Source organism: Miniopterus schreibersii (genome assembly GCF_964146895.1).
Source record: "Miniopterus schreibersii genome assembly, chromosome: 9".
In the NCBI taxonomy this organism is placed as follows: domain Eukaryota; kingdom Metazoa; phylum Chordata; class Mammalia; order Chiroptera; family Miniopteridae; genus Miniopterus; species Miniopterus schreibersii.
Window position 1 is genome coordinate 57,952,648 of NC_138118.1, and position 22,194 is coordinate 57,974,841.

Consider the following 22,194-nt stretch of genomic DNA (forward strand, 5'->3'; position numbering starts at 1 on the left):
AGCTTTCTTTCCACCGGATTTTAGTAATTGTACCCTCTCTGTTAGGCATCTTTACAAAGAAGTGTCTCAAATAGAAATGAGCGGATCACCCTACAGTTTCCCCTTCATCCTGGTGAATATCCTGTTCACAGTGTAGGCGATGAAAGGAAAACCTACAGTTGTTTTAATTTGGAACCAAAATAATCACATCTTTCCAGTGAAGGCTTAAAGGTGTGGGGGGAGGAAGGAAGGGCCAGAGTCTGTCTGTAGAAAAAGAAATACTTTGTGGAGGGGCAATGCAGCAGGATAAAAATTTTTTAATAATTTAAGAAAAACAATAAAACAAACCCAATACCTTAGAGGGGGTAAATAGGCTAGTGGAAGGGAGGCCATCTGACCACACGGAAGCACCCCGAGTTGGGGTCCTCGGCTGTGCCATCCCACCAACAGGTAAACTCCATGTGTGTGTAGGGGTGTGTATGTGTGTGTGTACACACGGAGATTTAACGAGGAGCACGGAGGGAATTAGCAAGAGCCTGGCCCATTTTTAATTTGGGTCTGTTTGCTTGCATTTAGCACTTAAGGGCTCTACATTCAGTTTGGTCCGAAGAGTGATGAAGCACTCCTCGCTTATGCCTCAAATCAGAAATGCATGAAGTGCAGCTGCAGAGATAATACATTTTCCCCAAAGGCTTTGGCTGAGCAAATTAGGTGTCAATGGGGTGCCTGCGCAGGCAGTACTCTCTCTAATTAGTCTCTTGAGCCTAGTTGGTGGCGGGTATGAGATGATCTAATCAATTGGTCTGTGTCTGATGGTTCCTGTAAAAATCCTACCAGGCAGACTCTCTCCCACAGGTCACCCACCTGCACAGCGGGACTGCTCATTTTCATTTTTCATCTCCTCCATCACATGATGCTGACAGTTGGTTTTAAGAAAATTGAATCCAAAAAATATCTAGTTCATAGGGCACATGGGTCAGGAAAAAGTTGCATTATGGGTACCAGCGATCCAATTAATTAATATTTATAGCTGAGAAGCTCTATGTAGATATTTCTGAATAAGGATTTTATCAATAAAATCCAATTTCTTGTTTAAAACATTCATTTCTAGAGAAAGAACACTGTAAAAGCAGAAAGCAAGATAAAAATGGCATCCATTAATCAAATGATTTATAAACCTATGAATTGATGTGCATATAGTTGAGCTTATAATTTATATTCGCTGTTCATTTGTATTGTGTGTGCAGTCTGTTTTAACAATCTATTAAATGCAAGGGAAGGATTTACGTTGGTATTATATTTTGCTTCCTATGAATATCATTCATGTACCCTTCCTCCTATCACCTACATCCCCACCCATCACATGTATGATTTAGACATTTAGACTTTAAAGAATTTTTCTAGCAGTAAACTCACCTACCTTGAAAACGGAAACTGATACTGATGTTGCCCGAGGAGGGAGAAGGGACATAGCTTGCTGCTGGTGAACAGTGTCAGTCAGGGTACTTGGCACAATTTGGGCTATAGAGTCATCTCACAGAGATGGAAAAGAGTCTAGCTCTCATTGACATCTCCCTTTTTTTATGTTTTTATTATTGGGTTTTTTTCATTAAATGTCTGACCCCAAACCTAAATAAACGGGCTTATCCATAATCACTGTTTACCATTTATTATCCAATTACTATTATTATATATTATCCTTTATTATCCAATTCTATGCCCTGGGTTAGGTACATGTGATTCTTATAGAGAGTACACTTAAAGAATCAGAACAAAGGCAAAGACAAACACCCTTAATAGCTATAAAAAATATATATATATATATTAATCCAATAGAATAGTAACATGCCATGGACTATGGTGACAATATGGTTTATTGTTACATGAAATCAGATACACTGAAAAGCAAAGCATTCTTTTCAAATAGAATGTCTTGGGTTTTTAAAAGGTTGGCCTACAGGAAGGTGTTAATCCTACTCACCTTTCTCAGCCATCAGTATATCTTGGAAGGCCTGCTCTGTACCCGGCAATGTGCTCTTTCAGCAAGGGCCCAGGCACAGCATTCGCCCTAGTCAGTGTGCGCTGAAGGAACTCTACATCTGAGAACATCCACTCCCAAGTTTTCAGATCTACCTTTCCCCTTCCTGTCCATTCAACAACTGTGTACTGAGTACCTGAGCTGGGCCTGGGCTATGCTCTAAGGACACACTGGTCAACAAAACCAAGCTTCATCAAGAACATAATGATGCCATCTGCCCCCTTGCTTGATCCCTCATAGGCGGTATCCTCACACCTCAAGAGGGACTAAATGAAGTCACTAGTTCAGGACGTCAGCTTGGAGACCAGGTCTGCATTTTGTTGATTAAAATGGTGGAGCGGAGGAGAGCCAGACAATGACTATATTATTTGGATGTGGCTGTGGGACCTCCATGCCTAGGCAAGCAGATGTCAGGACAAACCCACACTGCTGTTTGGCCAGAGTGGACAGGCATCCTGGAAGAGTTTAAATCTCAGCTACTGTTTAAGCAACATGGAAGAGAAAGGGCATTTTTGACATCTGCTTAATTAAAATATCAAGGTTGGTAGTGGGGCTAAGGACTGGCTGAAGATGCCTATAGACAGGTGTGGTTGAAATGCTGCAGGAACAAGTGCTCTTTCTCACCTTGATGCCATGGGCCTCAGAAAAGATGTCATATGCCTCAATCAGAATAGGAGCAACAAGTAGAACAAAAGTTAGATTTTCTTCATTTTCCTGGAAGATCAAGGTATAAGTAGTTTCCATGAAATTATTTCTGCTAAGGCAGTGACTTTTTAAAGAAGAGGTTTGATAAAGGCATATCTGGACAACCTGGCAGGGGCAAGGAGTGGCCAAGTGAGCCACATAGAGAATTGTTCCACAGCAGCAATTATTTGAGATAACAAATAATTATTAGTGGCAGCAAAGGGCCTGTGTGTGGAATCCATCTACTCCCAGGCCTCTCCCTCCACCCCCACACTTCTCCCAGAAACTTAAGGTAAAGACTTTTGTTTACATTTGGCACAATCACTTAGGACAGAGAACTCCTATGAATGAAATGTTACCCCCTACCTTACACCATATACCAAAATGAACTCAAAATGGATTAAAGATCTAAATGTAAGGACGAAATTCTTAGAAGAAAACATAGGGATAAATCTTTATAACCTTAGATTTAGCAATGGATTTTTAGACATGACACCAAAACAACAAAATAAAAAATGGATAAATTAAAATTGCTTGTGCATCAAAGAACACTATCAACATAGTAAAAGGCAATCCAGGAAAAGGCAATAAATATTTGCAAATTAAGATACAAATATATAAAGAACTCCTATAACTCAGCAACAGAAAGACAACTCAGTTAAAAATGCACCAAGGATTTGAGTAGCTATTTCTCCAAAGATAGACAAATGGCCAACAAGCACATGAAAAGGTGCTCAACATCACTAATAATTAAAGAAATGCAAATCAAAACTATAGTGAGATACCAGTTCACACCCACTAGGATGTCTATAATCAAGAAAAAAAACAAAAACAGAAAATAGAAAGTAACAAATGTTGGCAAGGGTGTGGAGAAATTGGAGCATTTGTATATTACCAGTGGGAATATAAAATGGTGTAGCCACTGCGGAAAATAGTTTGCCAGTTTCTCATAAAGTTAAATACAGAATTGCCATATGACCCAGCAATTTCACTACTAAGTTCCCAAAACTGAAAACAGGTATTTAAACAAATACTTGTACATGAATATTCATAGCAGCACTATTCACAAATTTTAAAAAAGCCCAAATATGCACCAGCTCATGAATGGATAAACAAAATGTGGTATATCCATAAAATGGAATATTATTCACCATAAAAAGAATGAAGTACTGATACATGCTACAATATAGATGAATTTAAAAAACATTACGTTAAGGGGAAGAAACCAGACACAATAGGCTGCATATTGTATGATTCCATTTATATGAAATATCCAGAATGGGTAAATACATAGAACAGAAAGTAGATTAATGGTGTCAGGAGCTGGGGCAAGGTGAGAAAAGGTGTGACTGTTTAATGATATGGGGTCTGTTTGGGGGATGACAAAATGTTTTAGAACAAGATGGAGGTTATGGTTGCACAACATTTTAAGTGTACTAAATGCCACTAAAGTATAGGTTTGAATATGGTTAATTTTGTTATATGAATTTCAGCTGAATCAAAAAGGGGAAGGGGGATAGAAGGCTAACCTTCTAAAAAATCATTATAGTAAGAAGTGAGCAGAGGGTGGAGAGGATGCCACCCTCAACTGAAAGAACTTTTGGCTCTCTTGGCCAAGGTAGGGCCATGCAGGGGTGAAGTCCTCGGTACTACAGCCCACACGGACAGCAGGGAGCAACTGCACTGTGAATTCTTCACAGAAGGCCAAGGTTTCCTCTCTGCATGGGGAAGACGACAGTGTGGCACTGCAAAAGGGGACAAGCAGGCCTGACCAGGCCTCACGACCTCAAACTTCTATACGGAGATGATGTGTTGACTCGAGTCAGTGGACTGATGGATCGAATCCCTGGGCAATGGGACTTGAACCTAGGAGTGGTTTTTTTACCCTTCCTGGCAAGACATTTTTTTTTTCCATCCTAGAGACTCAGTGAAAATACTTACAGACCAAAAAGTAATGTGGACAGGAGCAGGATAAACAATCCTTCTCTCTTTTCAAACCATTCACATGGGAGTAGTTACTGAGTTTAAGCAGCAGCATTGGAAATGCATAGTCATATGCTGGAAGTTGGCAAGAGACTGGCAATTCGGGTCATGTCGACCAATTTTCATTCTACTTAAACTATGTCTGATGATAGGGAATGGAGGAATTATAGACAGCTGGAATTAAAAAGCATGTATGTGGTCCATTTTTCTGTTTCTTGTTCATAAAAATGAACACAATGACCTATCCTTTTCATGGTCTATGTGATGCTGTAGGCACTTAATTAAGACCAATATTACCACTGATGACTTGGGGAAGGAAATTTGATGAATTCTCCATATTAATCCAAGATGAGGTTAGATCTTTTTTTTTTTTTTTTTTTATCCTCACCTGATACATGCTTAGAGAGTGGGAGAGAGGGGGGAGAGAGAAACTTGGATCGGTTGCCTTCCATGCATGGCCCTCCTGGGGACCGACCTGCAACCCAGGCCTGTGCCCTGACTGGGAATCGAACCAGCAGCCATTCGGTGCACAGGATTACGCTCAACCAACTGAGCCACTCTGGCAGGGCAAGGTTAGATCATTTGAATTCACGGAGTTAAATTCTTTGAAGGGAAGTAAAAGCAGTCAGAATATTTATCATATTATAAGAACTTTGGGGGTAAAAGAGACAACTTTGCTCAGATACATGTGCTTGGCGTGGTTGTGGAGGAAACAGATAGGCTCACTTTGGCCTGACCAATTTTGGTGTCTCATGTAATTTAGGAAAAATGAATGATGTAAGGTTTTTTTGGTGGTGTTTTTTTTTTACCATATAACAATTTTCTCTTTTCCTCTTTCCAGGATTAAGTTGTCATCATTCTGGGAAGAAAAAAACAAAACACATTAATGAAGTGGCCAATAATAGGAAGGGAATCATGGATCAGTTTCCTTTCGCTCCCTGTGGTGGATTTCACTTACAAGAAAATTGAAGCTGGCAAGACCCTGTTTTCTCTACAATTTATTCAAAACCTTGCACGCATTTGGATACCTTGTGATTTCCAAGAACTATGTGAAGATTAAGCTTCGCTTACTGATACATGGCATGTATTCTTTTCAGTCTTTTGTGTTTGATTTTGTTTGATTTCCCTCGGCAGCGCAGCGTCTCTGTAAAGGTTTTTATGCTTTTACCAACCATGTCTTAAATACATTAAGACAACACATTTGGTGTTCACACTTCTTCAGTAATGTCTGTACTTGAAAGCCACACAGTGGCATGAAACGATGTGTGCTTTCCTGGAGACCAGTGCACAGTTTGCAACCACTAGGAAGGAAATGTTTAGCTGAAGCAAACTCATGTTCCCTGACTGACTTGACAACTCGGTTCCTGGCCGTGGGGCTCCACTTGTCGCCTACCTTTTGAGGACATTTGCAAGTGTGATTTTTTTTTTTCTTGGAAATACCGCACATTTATCTAGGATATCAGAACCTGCTTAGCATTTTCAAGCCACATAGCATGACTGTTTTCCAAGCTGGTTGGAAATGGAGAATCACGTATCAAGCATTAAAAACAGAGACAGGGATAAATTGCTTCCTTTTCAACCTCTGGAGACTGAGGTGACTTTTTACATGTTTTCTGGGTCTTGTCAACATCTTATTTTTTCCATCCACTCTTTGACACTTTGTGTTTTCTTAGTGGAGAAGAGAGTGAGGAACAGAATGTTTAAAACTTGGGCCCACAGAATGGGACTGGCTGGATGAGCTCTGAAGGCCATCGTTGCTCGTTAACATTTAAGAAGCAAACTACAAAGTGATCCAAAGTTAAAAATCGGCTCATTTACATCAGAGCAACTTTAAATTACATTTTTTTAAACATTCCAAGCTGACTTGAAGCCATCATTGGGTACCCTGACCTTAAACTGTCTCCTGGAAAAACTGTTTGAATGCAGGTTTTAGAAGCAATACGGGAGTCTTGCTTTAAAGAATGGGAAAGGGAAATAGAAAGGCCTGGCTTCCCTTCTTGAAGGAGTTGAGAGACCTTGGAGGGTGGAGGCGAGTATGTGACATGGAGAGAGAAGTGGGTTGGGCATCTGTTGAGCTTTGATCTGGAGGGAGAGCTGTCTGACGTGGGCTGTCTCCCAGGGGGAGAGGCCTCCCTGCAGAATCCCAGAGTATACCGAGGCTAAGGGAGTGGTTAAATTCATCTAAAGCATGAAACCTAGTTCTTCAGGACACAAATTCCTATGGAAATACTTCGTGTACATTGTTTTACATTTTCCTATTAGAAAGAAGGAGAGACCAAGAGCTTGAAATGCATTGCACTTTGAGAGATCAAGTCTAGGAATTATGAGCCAGTTTGATAAAGACTTTCTCTGAGAGTCGGGTAAGGGGAAGAGATTTTCTACAGTTAAACCCAGTATACCTAGGGAATTGGACCCAGAATTCCTAAACATTAAAATGGTACCTTCCCTGCAGTGGGATGTGAGTATATAATATATTCAAGGTCACAGTCCATCCTATCCAGAAGTAGCATTCATTGTAAGCCTCTAAGTGTTAAGCAAGGAATTATTTACTGATTGATATTAAAGAGAGCAAAAGTTACCCAAGGCTAGAGTATTTACTATTTGCCGCCTAGAAATCTTTCCATTCTTCTTTCATACATTCCAACTCATTGGTAGTCTTTAGAGGTATTTTGATTTAACGTGCATTTAAATTAGGATTTCTTACAGTAAATATGGAGAAGAAAACCTTACATGCAACTGAAAACAGCCTTGCCTGTGGTTTGTCTTGAATGAGTCATTTGGGGGAGAGGTGTAACTTTTGTATTTTACTAAGTTTCAACCAAGAGCACCTGATGATTGTCTGGCTATTTAATAAGCTTTCTAACTTGAAATTTTGAAAATATTTAGTGTTAAAAGACTTCCATCAGGAAATGTTAGAGTCATTTAGAAATATATCTCCACTGCCCTAGGCAGCTTCTCTTGGGAAATGAAACATACTAGCACTCAGAGGGGGTAAATCAGTTTTATTACAGAGACATACCTCTCAGAAGATCTTGTTTAGGAACTTCTGGTTCCCCATCCTTGCCATCAGTACAGAACATCCAAAGTTTGGTTTCTCTCTCCCTCCTTTCCTCTCCCATTTGCGATCGTGTCCTGCCTCCCCTTTTCCCCCCACCGTCTCTAGCTGAGGGCAGCCATGAAAAATCATCACAGAATGTGCTCACGAGCAGATTTATTATTCCACTGAGAAAGCACTGGAATGTTTTGAGAGATTATTTTTACAGGAAGGAGTAGCTTGAATTCAAACAGCTGGACTAGTGAGAACACATGAGCATGGGGACGTATCAAGGCAGCGTCCCCGCACACACAGTATTCCGAGGGGAAACGTGGGACTTCATGTCCATGTTCTTAAAGGACCAGTGTGGTTGACTTACAAATACAAGATACGTAGGACATGAAAAAAAATGTTTGCAGTGCCCAGAGAAAAACGGGGGGCACAAAGCAAGGGTGGCTGTCCGCCCTCTGATACAAGGGTGAGAAGCTATTTCTACCTCGCAAGAGTGATGAGAGAAGTTTCCAGGGGCGCCTCCAGGCTTGCAGAGAAAGCGAGGCCTCTGGGTATCCTTTCCTCCGTGTGTACATGACAGCCAGTGTAGTCACTACCCTAGGTCATGCATCTGTATAAGATACTCATCTGTGAATATTCCTGGTTTTGTAATCTTTGTTATATAAGAGGAAGTTTAGGCTGTACATACTGGGGTAGATTATTGCCTGCCCCCATACATAGGAATATGCTGCATAATTGTGCATAACTTCCATCTCCCTTACTGGCTTGTAGGCAGAGGAAACCACATATGTTACTGCCTTGCAATCCTCATACACCAAAAACAAAACAAGACAAAAAAAAGCAAAAACAAAACAAAAAAATCTCAAATAAAATCAGCAATCTCCTATTCTCATTCCCTTCCCACAGCAGCATATTTTAGAGGCACATATAAAATCTACATTCTCTAGTTGGGAGTGGATTTTTTTTAATTTTTATTTTATCTTTTTTTTTTTTCTGTAAGATACACTGAGATGCGTACTTTCGAACAGGGGGTCGGTACCTAAGAAATGTGCTAGCATCATTCAGAAAACTATTATACTTCAAAATAACACATAGTAAGGAGAATGGAATAATACATGTTGCATATTTGTTACCAATTGTAATTTGTCTGTATTATGAAAGATGTAATGGTTTGTCAGCTGTCTCTGTTGTTTTCTTGTAACATGATATGGAATAAAAGAATCTCTGTACATTTTCTTGGTACATCTTCTTGGTGGGTACCCAAAACACTGTCAAAGAAACACCGTCTTGAAAACTCTTAGGCACAACCATTCTCTAAAAAGGAAATAGAGACAAAATACACAGTTCTCTAGGATGTAGGAAGAAGTGAGTGAGCTGGAATGTTCCAGGAGTCTTTTAAACCCTTTCTTTCCTTGATTAGTGGGGCCAAATTTAGGTGAAGGGGAAGAGACTATGCAAAACAAACCTTGTGAGCTCGAGGGTCCTCACAGCCCCCCGGCGCCTTACTGACGTTCGCCACGTGTTCTGTGCATCTGGAGCCAATCTGGTTTTGTTTAATGACAACCCTATTTATCTTTTATTACCTCTTTTTCCTTTCTTTTTGTTTTGTTTTGTTTTGTTCTGAACATACCCTAAGATGAGGTTACCCCCCACTGAATACAGAGCTTCAGCCCTCCGACGTTCTGCCAGAGGCATTACTGTTCTCCGAGCCCAGCACTCTTCCCTGCGCACCACCTAGTGGGGCCTGCACCTGGATGGGCAGGGAGCTCGCACTGGGATAGACAGTGTCTCCTTGGGAGGCTGTGTCATTTCTGTCATCACCCCCTTCTTGTCAGATATGTTAGCTTCATAACCCCAACCGAACCCCCATGAATAGATAAATTGCTAATAAGTTTCATGTCAGATACAGCCATCAATTTATATTGATGATATTCAGTGATTTAAAAATATCTTTGAAGTTAAAAATCAAAAGTTCAAGTCTCATGTTAAAAGGGCACAGGACCCTGGCTTTCCCCTGGGCAGACCCTCCCCTACCAGCAGCAGCTACCCCAGGTCTCCCTCCCCTTGTTCCTCTCCTAGAACTTGCGCGACTTCATAGCTTATAAGCCCTTCACAAACTAACGTTCTCACAAAACCAAACATAAGTGTTCTAGGCTGATGCATGTTCCGTCCCAGAAAAGCTCACGTGAGCCCATGCCCCCTGACTGCCCCTGCTATTTGCCCTAAAGCAGCGACTCATCTGTCCCAGAGGCATTTTCACAGTCCCACCGCCACCTGTGGACCCCGGGACAGGAAATGGGGAAGACTTCACGGTGCCCAAGGTAGAGCTAACAGACAAATTTCTCAGTTACATGGGAACCAAGTATTACCCTGGAAACTGATTAGAATTCTAGAAATGTCAAAAGAATAACTTGTTCCTGAGAGTTGTTTCAAGGGAGCAACGTTTTGCCACTGCCCCCCTTCCGACTGCCACGGGAGCGCACAGGCCCCTTGCTGAGGTCACTCGGCAGCCTCAGCAGCGGGCTCACATTTTAGAGCTGACTGTGTGCCGGGGTTGATGTAATCCCACGAGCTCTCGAAAGATGAAGGCAGAGGGCTGGTATCTCCAAGAGAGCAAAGAAATGGCTCTGGGAATTCCTTTTTAACTTTTTAAATGTGGCAGTGGAGACGACAGTCATCCCTTATCTTCATAATGGCCCGATGCTCCCTTTTTCTTCAGCAAGGGCTGTCCGGCTCTGTCAGGTTGGAGGCTGTGCTGTCCTCAACTTGGCCCCAGAGTAAAGAGCAAGCGGAGGGGAGGGTGTCAGCACCCCTGAGCCCCTAGGCTAACTCGTCCAGTTGCTGCGATGGCAGGCGTTGTAAATCGCAGCAATGAGAACCCCACAGCGGCCCAGCCGCCTGCTGCTGCCGGTGGGTGGTGGTGTTACGGGCATTAGCTTTGAGAAGCTTATACAGCAGAGGGTGGCTAGGATAAAGGACACAAATCAGGGGAAAACTGACAAGATTTAAAAAACCCAAGGCCTCATATTTACTGTTCGTCCCCCAGGCTCTGGCTGTGCTGTATTGTCTGCGTTGAGTCCTGCTGAGAGAGAGCCACGCACAATAATAGCCGGGAGCAGCCTCGCAGCCCCAGAGCCCGCCTCTGCCAATAGTGCAGCCTGTGCTGGTGGGGAATGGGATTCCGATAGAGTTGTCTTTTTCCTCCTGCCCTGCAAGACCACCAATAATTATGGTGGGGTAAGGGTTCCCTGTTGGAGTTTGTCCTGAGAAGTGACGCAGTGTGGTTCCTGGCGGAGGTCGGTGCTACAACAGCCCAGCGTGCCTGGCAGATGCGGACAATGCTGGGGAAGTGCAGGGACACATGTCTGAACCAGCGGTTCAAGGATTTAGAGAGGTTGCTTGGGGCGATGGGAGCAGGAAGCGGTGTACAGATGCGTCAGAATACGGTGTGAAACAATCAATGATTCTTTTCCCTCTCTCCATCGACAACCAACTCAGGTAACTGGGTACTTTGCATCCTCAAAGAAAGGCTATAATCCACTCAGATCCTTGGGGAAAGCAGGCACAAGTCCTGCAACCTTACTCTGCCTAATATTTGGAGAATTGAGACCCTCATGTATCCACACCATTAGCCCAGTGACTTGCAGCCCTGGCTCTCAATTAGACTCATGGGGAAGTTTTAAAAACACCCCAACCCCAGACCAATTCATTCTAAAAATACTGAGGGTTGGGCCCTGGCATTGGTCTGTTTGAGGAGCTCAACAGGTGATTCTATTGTACAGCCCACGAGAGAACTGCTAGACTGTCCTTCCTCCTGTCTGTCTGTGAGAGGGTAGGCAAATTTCTTCTGGAAGAGCCAGATAGTAAATATATTTGGCCTTCAGACTGGACAGTCTGTCACAACTACTCACTCTACTGTTGTAGTGTGAAAGCAGCCACGCACAACTCGAATGAGCATGGCTGTGGTCCAAACGATTGACGGGCACTGAAGTTTGAATTTCACACAATTTCACATATCATGAAACATTTTTCTTTTGACTTTAAAAACTACTTAAAAATATAAAACCCATTCTTAGCTCATAGCCTCTATATAAGCATGCAGCAAGCAGGAATTTGCCTGGGACTGAAGCTTGGTTACCTTGGCTTAGAATGCAGCCCTGGTCATGGTGGATAGGGCAGGACCACCCCCAACATTTGCAGGGCCCAGGGTAGAGTCAAATGGAGGATGACATACCATATATCTGAATCTTTAGTGATATAAATGTGACTAACAAAATGTTAAATACATTCAATTCTCCTATCTTGACAAATATGTCTTCATAATGACCTAGAGGGCCAGGGTTTTGCTTAGAATTCTAGGACTCCTCAAAGTTCACCAAAACGTGGTGGTGTGCTATTTCAAGACTACCTCCTACTTTTCACTTTCCACTCCTAGCTCTAGGAGTGTGTATCCAGTGTGAGGAGCTGCCCGGCCCCCATGTCCACGCTCAGTCCATACCCTTGTCAAAGAGCCTTTCCTTGGCCAGCCCTTGGGGAGGGAAGTTTTGGGGAAGACGCCCTTTGCAGAGAGAATTCAGGGGCCTGGACATCTGGAGTATGTGGAGTAGAATGGGGGAGGTAGATTCCAGTTGGTTATGGCTCCAGGGATTCCTTATTCTGTGGGGAAAGCTATGCCTGGAAAGGATCAGAGCCAGGCCCTTTAAACATGGGTTTAGGGGCACTACAGTTAGGTGATAGGAGCCTGAGAATCAGCTCCCATGAGTTTTCAGGTCCCTTGTGCATTGGCCCAACCTATTCCAAACCTATGGAAGCAGACCTCATAATGTGAAGCAGAACCATTCTGAGGAAAGGGCAACAAATTGCTTCCATCTCCCGGCGTTACAGGATCTGGACCCTGGGTCAGTCATGTAATGGAACTTGCTGGTACAAGTTCACAAGAACCAATTGTTAAAAATTTAGGAATTTTGTGAGCCAGTACTTAAATCATTGAAAACTTGAAATCAGATGGGAATACTTACACCACAGAAATCGGCAAACTCTACAAATGAGGTCTTTTTTTTTTGAGAGCCAGGTTTTCAACACACCACTGCCTCCTGTCCCCTTTCTTTCCAGGTTCATGTCCCATTTCTCTATGCTCAAGTCCTCCACATGCACTGTGCTGAGCTTCCCACTGATCCTGGGACACTCCAGGCCCCCTCAGGCCCCTGTTCTTGTGCACATGCTATTACCTCTGGTTGGAATGCTCTTTCCCATTCTTCTAGCAGGCAAGTTCCTATTAATCCTTTTAAGACCCTGTTTCAACCTATCTGTGTTGCAAAACATTTTAGAACTTCCCTCAAAACATTTTTCCTTCTTCCACATCCCCACATCACTTTGAAAATAGTAACAACACGGGTCTTTTTTCAATCTCTATATCCTCAAGCTCAAAATGGAGACTAAGACACCATAGATGTTTAACGATATCTTTTGTGGGGTTTTTTTAATGAACCCGTTATTAAAGGGTAATACAGATTAAACAAGAGTATCATGGAATTTAGTTTAGCTTCCTAAGAAAGGGTTCAGGAACCTGCAAACGCTGTGAATATACTACATGTATACTATGCCCTGCAATATGCAGTTATATACCAGGTACTGCCTAGCTCTCTGGGAGAAAGAGAAACCAAAGAGAAAAGATCTGTGCTTGTCCTTGAGGAGCTCACTGAAGCAGTGATTCCTACGTGGCTGACAACCAAAATCATTTGGGGAGCTTCCTAAACATTCCTCCTGAGCCTCAGTCTCCAGGGTGGCGGCCCAGGTGTGTGTACATTTTTAAATCTCAAGTGATTCCAACGGTCAGCCACGACCGTGAGCCACCCTGTAGGGGAGTTGAGACACCTAACTTCCTAACCAGGCTGTTTGCCTCCCTCTCAGTCTCCTCTCTAGCCTCACCACCTGAAGGCTCCGTCAAATTGCAAATCATTTGGGAGGCACCCCTGCTTCAAGCCTTTCGGTGGCTCCTCCTCAGCTCCAAGGAGCCCAAGCTCTGTAGAATGGAATCAACCTCCACTCCCCCCATACACTATGCCCCCCCTTTCCCCTCTTCACTTTAATCTCTCCTCACCTCTCAGTTGTCTTCCAGCCTCAGGGAGGCTTGCACCCCCCACTTTTCCTCCCTCTACCTGGACTCCTTCTCCCTCCTCCGCAGGTAGCTGCATCCTACTTACGCTTTAAGGCTCACCTTTTGCATCACCTCCTCCGTGAAACCTTCACTGATGAAGCCCCTTCTTCTGGTTAGTTGACCTATTTCTCTTCGCTACTCCCTCCCTTCATGCACACAGTGTGGCAGAGGCTGGCTAAGTGTTTTCTCCTGGACTAGACAGGTTAGACCGCATTTCACAGCCCGCCTTACGAGGACTGACCAATGGAGCATCCACAGACGTGTCGGCCCCCTGGCAGGCCTGGCCCATTAAAGCATCTTGTACACTATTCCCGTGTATTTTTTCCTTTCTTGCCATCTTCATGCAGATGAACATGGCTAATTGGAAGTCACATGTTTAAGAAGCTGGGACCGCAGTATGGAAGAATTACCCTAGGGAGAGGGCTGAATCACCCTTTAGTCTCTGAGTCAATTATTTGCCAACTGCAGGCTGAAAAAAAGTAATTTTTTTTCTGCTGTTGGTCATGAATATGCAGGTGAGGGTCCCTGCTTTCAGTTGTTACCAAAGTTGAGAATCCAATATGGTGCTCTATATAATGTCATTTAAGGATCCCCATTACTGCTTATCCTATGTCATTCCATGCTCAAGTTTATTCATAAGTTTAGCATCAGAATCATGGTATTTTTGGTCATCTTATTTTGTGGGCCAGTAAACATACCCTGAGAGTACAGGTGCAGCTTTACTAAAATGTTGCTACCTTTCCATGGAGGTCATCTGTTGCTGGTTGAGGTCCTGACTATCATTAGCAGCTTGGTTGGGTTGAGGGTTCATTGGGAAGCCTGGAGGCACACTCCACCTTCTAAGCCTACACTGGGAATGGACAAGAGGCAGCTGTTTGCATGGGGTGGAAATGGAACTTGAATATGGGTGTCTCCCAGATTCCTCACAGTTTAGAGAGGATTGGGGTGGGAAGAGAAGGGACCTTCATTTGCTGTCTTGTCAGGTATAGTTGTTCTGCAGTGGAGATCAGGGAAGTATTTGGGGGAAATCCCTGGGTGAACTAGACTAGAATGTCCAGAAGAGATTAGCAAAGCCAGGTTACCTGTTTATTAGGGTCTAGTCTTCAAGCTTAGTATCAAATGAAGTTAAGCTATGGAATCAAACGGAGGTTTAAAAGCAAACAAACAAACAAAAAAAGCAGGGAAGAAGAAAGAAAAAGTGAGAAACAGAGCAGCCTCGACAAAGCCTGGAGATGTCAATCAATACTTACAATTGGGTTTGAACAGACTCCTAGGAATGCTTGCTGAAGAATTCCAAGGATATCTATTCACACAGAATAAAATATGACTGGTGCCCCCTTGTTCCGGTTATCTATTGCTGCAGAACAAATCCCCCCAAAATTTAGTGTCTTAAAATAACAATCATTTATTACTTCTCATGATTTCTATAGGTCAGGAGCAGTTTGGCCAGGTGGTTCTGGCTGGTGATTTCTCATGAGGCTGCAGTCAGATGGTGGCTTAGCTGGGGTCTTTAAGGCTCGTCACTCAGATATCTGGTGCCAAAGCTGGGAACACTCAAAGAGCTGGCGGCTGAAACATCTAGAGCAGAGCACCTCTAACGTAACGTGATTTCTTCATGAGGTCTCTGAAGCATGACGCTCAGGTGAGCTGGACATTTTATTGGGTGACTTAGGGCTTCTCAGTGCGTGTGCCAAGAGAGCAAGAGAACCAGGTGGAAGCTGTATCGCTATTTATGACCTAGCATTCTATTTGTTAGAAGTGAGTCACTAAGGCCAGCCTATATTTAAGAGAAGGAGAATTAGACTGCACCTTTTGATGGAAAGAATGTCAAAGAACTATGGGCATGTTTTAAAGCCAGAACAGTCTGCCCTCCAGCCACAAGTTATTTATATTGATCCCACATGCAAAATATACTCATTCTTCTAAGACCCCCCAAATATGTCATCTGGATGGCATCCATCTGGGGCTCAAGGTCCAGCATCCCATCATCCAAATCAGGTTCAGGGGCTGCAGATGGGTCTCCCTAAGTGCAGACCCTCAGTGACAGCTATTTGAGTACCATTCTTAATGGGAGTATCTGTGAACTCAAGTGACAAGATTTTTGCTCCCTTCACCCAACATACTTTGGTGAGATAGGCATAGGATGCCGCTGTAGACATTTCAGTGGCCTTGGCAATCAGGTAATTAGTAGTCTGTTGCAATTCTGAAATCCACCCAGGTACATGCTGCCAATTCCTTGATTGGAGCTCAGTATTGTTTCCTAGGAATGATTCCCCATGGCTCTTGGCTCCACTCCCTGAGCTCTTGGTTCCTACCTTTGATTTATCCTTCCTGTTCTATCAAATGGATCCCCATTTTCATAACTGAATCATTTTCTTGGCCTGCTTCTTTACCATAGAATTTTGGGAGTCCAAGAGCATCTTCTCATTCTACACTACCTCTGTCCCTTTTAGTCTGAGCAGGCAATGTTTTCATTAGCACACGACTCTTTAACATGTTACATGCTTCCTATCAATCTTGTTGGGATTCACTACCTGAGACAAAAACCATATCCACAGATCTCAGTGAGGTAAGCTTTTCTATCCCTTAGACTTCTTCAAAAGCTGTGAGAGTGTGCCCTTAAGATTTTTAGAAGCGTTTCTGTTTGATGGAGAAATTTGAAAGGCCTGCCCTTAAGATCTTTTGACTGAGAGAATCTATGAGGTACTACCTTAAGTCTGTCTGAGGTCTTTCTTAACAATGGGTCTAGAGTCCCACCAATATTTTCATATTTAGATGGAAATTACATATTTTAATGTTAGCCTCATCTGTCTGGAGAGGATGAATCTGAGAAATAGTTTTATTTTTTGAACCCCAAAAGTCTTGGATCTTTTATACTTAATTCTTTCTTGAGGTCATCTCTCTCCTCTCATATTTTACTATGGGCAGGTAGAAGAATCAGGTGGCACCTTTAATACTCATAGTAGATCATAGGTTCATAAGGTACATTTTCTATTTTCCACATCGCCATTGGTGAAAATATTGCTAGATTTTCCACCACTCTATAACCACGGTCTCCTTTCTTGCAGTTCCCAACACACTTTCCTCACTTTCCTATAATCCCTCACAGCCTCTTCAAAGCTCTTTCAACCTCCACCCTTCACCCAGGCCCTGAACCACTACCACATGTTTTAAGTTTTGTTGTGACAATGCCTCACTTCTAGGTACCCCCAAATTCCAGTTATCTGCTGTGAAACTAACCACTCCAAAAAATTGGTGGCCTAAAAACAGCATTCATATGTGTTACCTTTCATGGTTTCTGTGGATCCAACGTTGTGGATCAGCTTGTTTGAGTATTTCTAACTCAAGATCTCTTACAGTCAAATGTTGCTGGGGCTGGGGCCAACTCAACAGCTTCACTCTCTGATATCGGGCACATGGGCTCAGAAGACATGCATGGCTGGGGCTAGAACTGCTGGGTCTCTGCAGGCATCTTTCTGTTTGTCCATGTGGTCTCTCACTGTGGTTTCTCTAGCATGGTGGTTTCCATGGTCCAAAGAAATGCGCCTTAAGAGAGAGAGCCAGGCAGAAGCTGAATTGCCTTTGATGAACTATCCTTGAAAGCCACAAGAATCCCTTCTGCTATTTACTCTTAATTAGAAGCAAGTCACTCAGGCCAGCCCAATATTTTAAGAGAGTGGGAATTAGATTACACCTCTTGGTGGGAGGTATTTCAAACCACTTGTACACTTGGGTTAAAACCACAGCACCTCTGGAGTTGAACAACATGGAAGCACTGTCTTAGTATGCATTTGCTTGCTGATCGGGAAAAGTTTTGTAGACTGGGAGAAAATCCAAGACTGTGATTTTCTTGGAATTCTGGGAGTTAGGGCTCTGTTTTTAAAATTATCTGCAAATGACTATTATTCCACATAAGCACTTGAGAAACCTTTGCCTACGCTGTTGCTTTTGAATCTGGAGGTGATAACTTGCCTCACAGGAAACCACGGATTACACAGAGGAGTTTTGTTCTCTGTCCCTCATTAGCTTCCGACTTCCCAAAGCCAGGCAGCCACTGTCCCAAAGGAAAAAGAATCCTCCTCAAGTAGCCGGCGAGCGGCTCTCTCCATTTCCAGTCTCTAAGACTTCCTAGTGCTTGGATTTGACTTAGTCTGGATAAGTAGCTTTGTAATACTAATTTTTAGAAACCCTGCTGTGCCAAAGAATTAACTAAGCCATTGTCTAGCTTTAAATGCCTCACAGGGGACTAAAATAACAACTTTGGGGACAGACCAGCCCATTTTTCAACCCCACCTCATTCAAGGCAACAAAAATCTCTTTTCCTCAAGGCTTTTTTTTTAGTCTGTGGAATGCCAATTTTGTGGTCATCGCTAGGATAGTGTGCAATCAATTTTCCAAGTGTAAAGAACTTCTAGGGGTGCAGAGATTTTTCTTTGCAGGCTGACAAATGAAAGTATATTTATGGGTGTGGGGGGTGGTATGCAAAGGAGTGATGTTCCACACGCAGAGATGACTGGAGGCTTCTTTTCTATATTTAAACTATATCTTCCAATTCATGAAAATGAATTTCTTTCCTTTCCCCCCTTAAACCATTCTCCCTCTGCCCCCTTCCCTCTCCAGACTTTATTTATTTTTTAAAAATAACTGAGTTACATGTGATTCATTCCTAAAGCTTAAGACTTATTTTTAACAACTTGCTCAAAAATAAATGCCATTGCTCACATCCTTAGGGAGAGTGAGTTGCTCTGGGGCAGGCAGAGGAGAGGTAGACTTTTCGTGAGCATTATTTGGTGAATGAAGATTTAATTTCTATTAAAATAAATTGTGCAGAAAATGTGACAGATCGTTGAGTAATATAAAGACTACTATACTGGACACGAGATGAGAAATGATTGAAATCCACAAAGCTACAGTGAGGGGGACTTTTCATTAAAAGTTTTTTTAATGGTGTCAGTGTTGTTTTGAAAGCTGAGGTTCTATCCATTGTTCCAGGGGACTCATTCCATGCCACCTTGTTCATTTTCTTTTCCTCACTGTTAACAAGCATTGTTAGGAGTCTAGGAAGTTTTGATAGGAGCTCAGCAAATCTAAACTTCAGAGATCACTGAGCTGGTGTAGACCAGATGAGAGGAGGGATGGGGGGGGGGGGGTGAGTCAGCAGGGAAAGCAAAAGAAGAGAGAGAGAGGGCCAGAGAGAGTAGACTATGATGACAAAATATCATATTGCATCAGATCAACTTCCAGCTCTTAGTCTCTTCATTTTAGTCACATCTTTCCTTCTTGGTATCAACAATATTGTTGCCAAAACCCTACGGCTACGGGTGACATCAACATTTAAATCTACCAGGACAGATGGCAACATAAATGTCCTTTGTTGCTCTCTTAGAGGATTCCCAGGGCTGCTGCTGCTGCCTGCAGTGAATGGGACCTTAGAGGTGACTATTTCCCACAGAGGCGCTTTTTAGATTTACCTTCAGGAAGTTAAGATGCTTCATTGTTTTACGGGGAGATTTGTTGGCAAAGATTGTGGGAATTACAACAGCAATAGAAAGCTAATGCTGGAATGAAAGTTACCAATTAGCAACTCTACAACATCCTGTCTGCTCAGCCTCCCAGGATAACAGAGGAGATTGTTACAGCTGGCCACCTCTAGCCAAAAAGTTTGTTCGTGACCATACAGAGTAGCCTGGCTAACAGATTGCCTTAATTATAGCCAGGGAAAGCTCCATGGTCAAGCCCTGTTTTTGATCAGAGACTCGCAAAGAATACATTTAAATTTATGAGCATGCACTTAATCAGAATATGGCCTTTTGCTGAATTGTCTTAATTTTTTAATGTGCTATTTTTCTGTTCTGTGACAACCTCTGGTTGAATGATTTTCACTAAATACATTATAACATTAACATTTTTTTAGATGATTGAATCCTCGGCATGACTCCAAGTTCTGCTCGTTCTCTACATGAGCACAGGCTCTGGCACACAGTAGGCCCATAACAAACCTGCACTGAGTGAGGGAGTGGGTAAGTGTCTACACTGCTCTTCTTCCACCTGAAATGCTAATTAACTCCTGGCCATCTGCAGGCTACCCCAGGAAGCTCCCCTGACCTGCCTCTGCTCTGCTTCCCCAGCACCCCATGTATAACCTTTCACTTATTTTATTTTATCTCCTTATATTAAGTTATAAGTATTTGTCTATTCACACATTTGCTATTTCTGTAAGTCAAAAAGGCCAAACATCAACAATTTTATATGGTTCAGCCTAATAGAAAAGCAGGAGCACATAGTAGGTATATATCAACCTAGGTTGAATACTGGCTCGGTCGCTTCGGTTGCCGTGTGTCCTTCCCAAGCTCCCTAGCTTCTTAATGCCTGTTTCCTCATGTGCAGAATGGAAATAATAATAGCAACTACATCAGAGTGGTGGAATTAAGATGAAATGACACCCACTGCATGTTAGCATGCAGAACAGAAGGCTTAGTTCATATAATACATGTTAGCCACAGTTAGTCAATAGATAAATATTACTAGTTGGGTAAGATGAAAGCAGGCTCGCCTTCACGGAGCTCACAGACATTGGAAGTATGAGAATCAGTGTGTCAATGCTACAAATGAGGAAGGTGCTGGGTGCTAAAGGCATCTGTTTCCAACTCTCACACCAGGGTGAAATCATTTTTCTGTAGATCTGGTTTCCCAAGTAAACTGTCAGAGGACTTGACTCTCTTTTTCCCTGGTATATGGTGGATGCCATAGTTCAGTAACTAGTATGTGGCGATACTCAATAAATGTGTGTTGAATGAGTTAACTAATCAATGACTAAATGAGCTATAGCTCCAGTCCTATGAACATGGGAGACAGAAGCGTCTCAGGTCAGCGTTCAGAGCCAAAGCAGCCAGGAAGTTCTTCCTTAGAAAATTGAAGTTGTCCAGTGTTTTACTATAGAGGCCTATGGGCCAGGACCTCTTTTGGATGGAAATGGCAAACAGGTGTCACTCAGTTAGATCCTGGGGTTTTGACTGGTTTTTGTTTATTTTTAACTATCTTTTCACAAGGCTGAGGCACAAAAAGTGGATTTTTGAACATTACTGTTTATGTAAAGTAAAATCATGTAAGCACAGAAACAGAGGAGAAAAATGAGAGATGATTTCACCCAGTTCACAAGCCGTCTATTTATTCATTCATTTTTGTACATCCCACAAGCATTCTATGTACAGGGCACGGTGTTGAAAGAAAAACAGCCAGCCCCCAGCCACACTGTTTAATGGTCTTCTGCTTCAGGAGCTTTTTTCTTTTCTAACTTATTTCATTGTGTACATTTATTCATTTATTTAAGAAATATTTGCTAAGAACCCAGTGATGGGCACTGAGGACTCAGTGATGAGCAAGCTGTCTTGGCCTCTGACTCCATTAAACGTGGAGTCTAATGGGGGAGGACAGGCATTATCAAGCAGTCACATAAATATATAATCAAGCTGCAGCTACTGCAGAAAAGGAAAAAGAGGGTGCAATGAGAAGACATAGCAGGAATCAGGAAAAGCAAAGTCTGAAAGCTGAGAGGAGGCAGAAGCAGGAGAACGGAAGACAATGGGGGGAGTGACTTGGGCAAAGGGCCCACAAAGATGAAGGAGGAGACTAGGTGCTAATGAAAGATGTAATCTGCTCGGATTTGCATTTTTCACTGTTTACCAGCAACTAGATTGTGGGTTCTTTGAGTTATGAGGCTGCATCACACTCATTTTTTCCTCTCTGCCCACATCCAGCAAAGGGCTTTGAATGCAGGTGCTGCTCAGTTAACACTGATTGAACGCAAGAAAGCATGTCAATGATGTGACCATGCACTGGGATGTTAATGATGACCTAGCTCAGTGGATATTTGCTTCTTCAAACCAAAAGATACCCTAGAAACTCCATTGCTTTCCCCTTGGCCATGCAGGTGAGAGATGAAGGAGCATGGCCCTGCTTCTCACTTAAGGAATGTTTCAGTTTATATTCCTTCTCTGAGAGAAAGAGTTCTTGGCTATCCCCTTGTCCAGATTGTCATTAGAAGAATCGCCAGTTGGCCACAATCTCAACTGCAAGACTCACTGGTCATTCTGATGATTTGGGGTAAGCGAGGCTGCGGGATGAAGCTCTCTCCCTAGCTCCTAGCTCTGCTCTCTCGCACAGAGTCTGATCAAGCTGCTCAGGTTCCACATTCCCTGAGTTCGCTCTTTCTGTTCTGAAGGCCTTTGCCCCTACACCGGCTGGTCAATAGGATGACAAGTGTCCTTTTGGAATTATAACTTCTCATCTTTTGGGATGGATGCTGAG

General features: G+C 42.9%; 1 protein-coding gene across 3 annotated transcripts in view; it reads left to right on the forward strand.

Annotated features, from left to right (window-relative positions):
* CDK14 (cyclin dependent kinase 14) overlaps window positions 1-8,961 on the forward strand; it is a 496,475-nt gene extending 487,514 nt beyond the window's left edge. For all 3 annotated transcript variants that reach the window (XM_081147672.1, XM_081147670.1, XM_081147671.1), the window contains one exon: window positions 5,526-8,961. In XM_081147672.1, the coding sequence (XP_081003798.1) occupies window positions 5,526-5,653 (128 nt within the window). In that variant the 3' untranslated portion in view covers window positions 5,654-8,961. The remainder of the gene's footprint in view (window positions 1-5,525) is intronic.
* The last annotated feature ends 13,233 nt before the right edge of the window (window positions 8,962-22,194 follow it).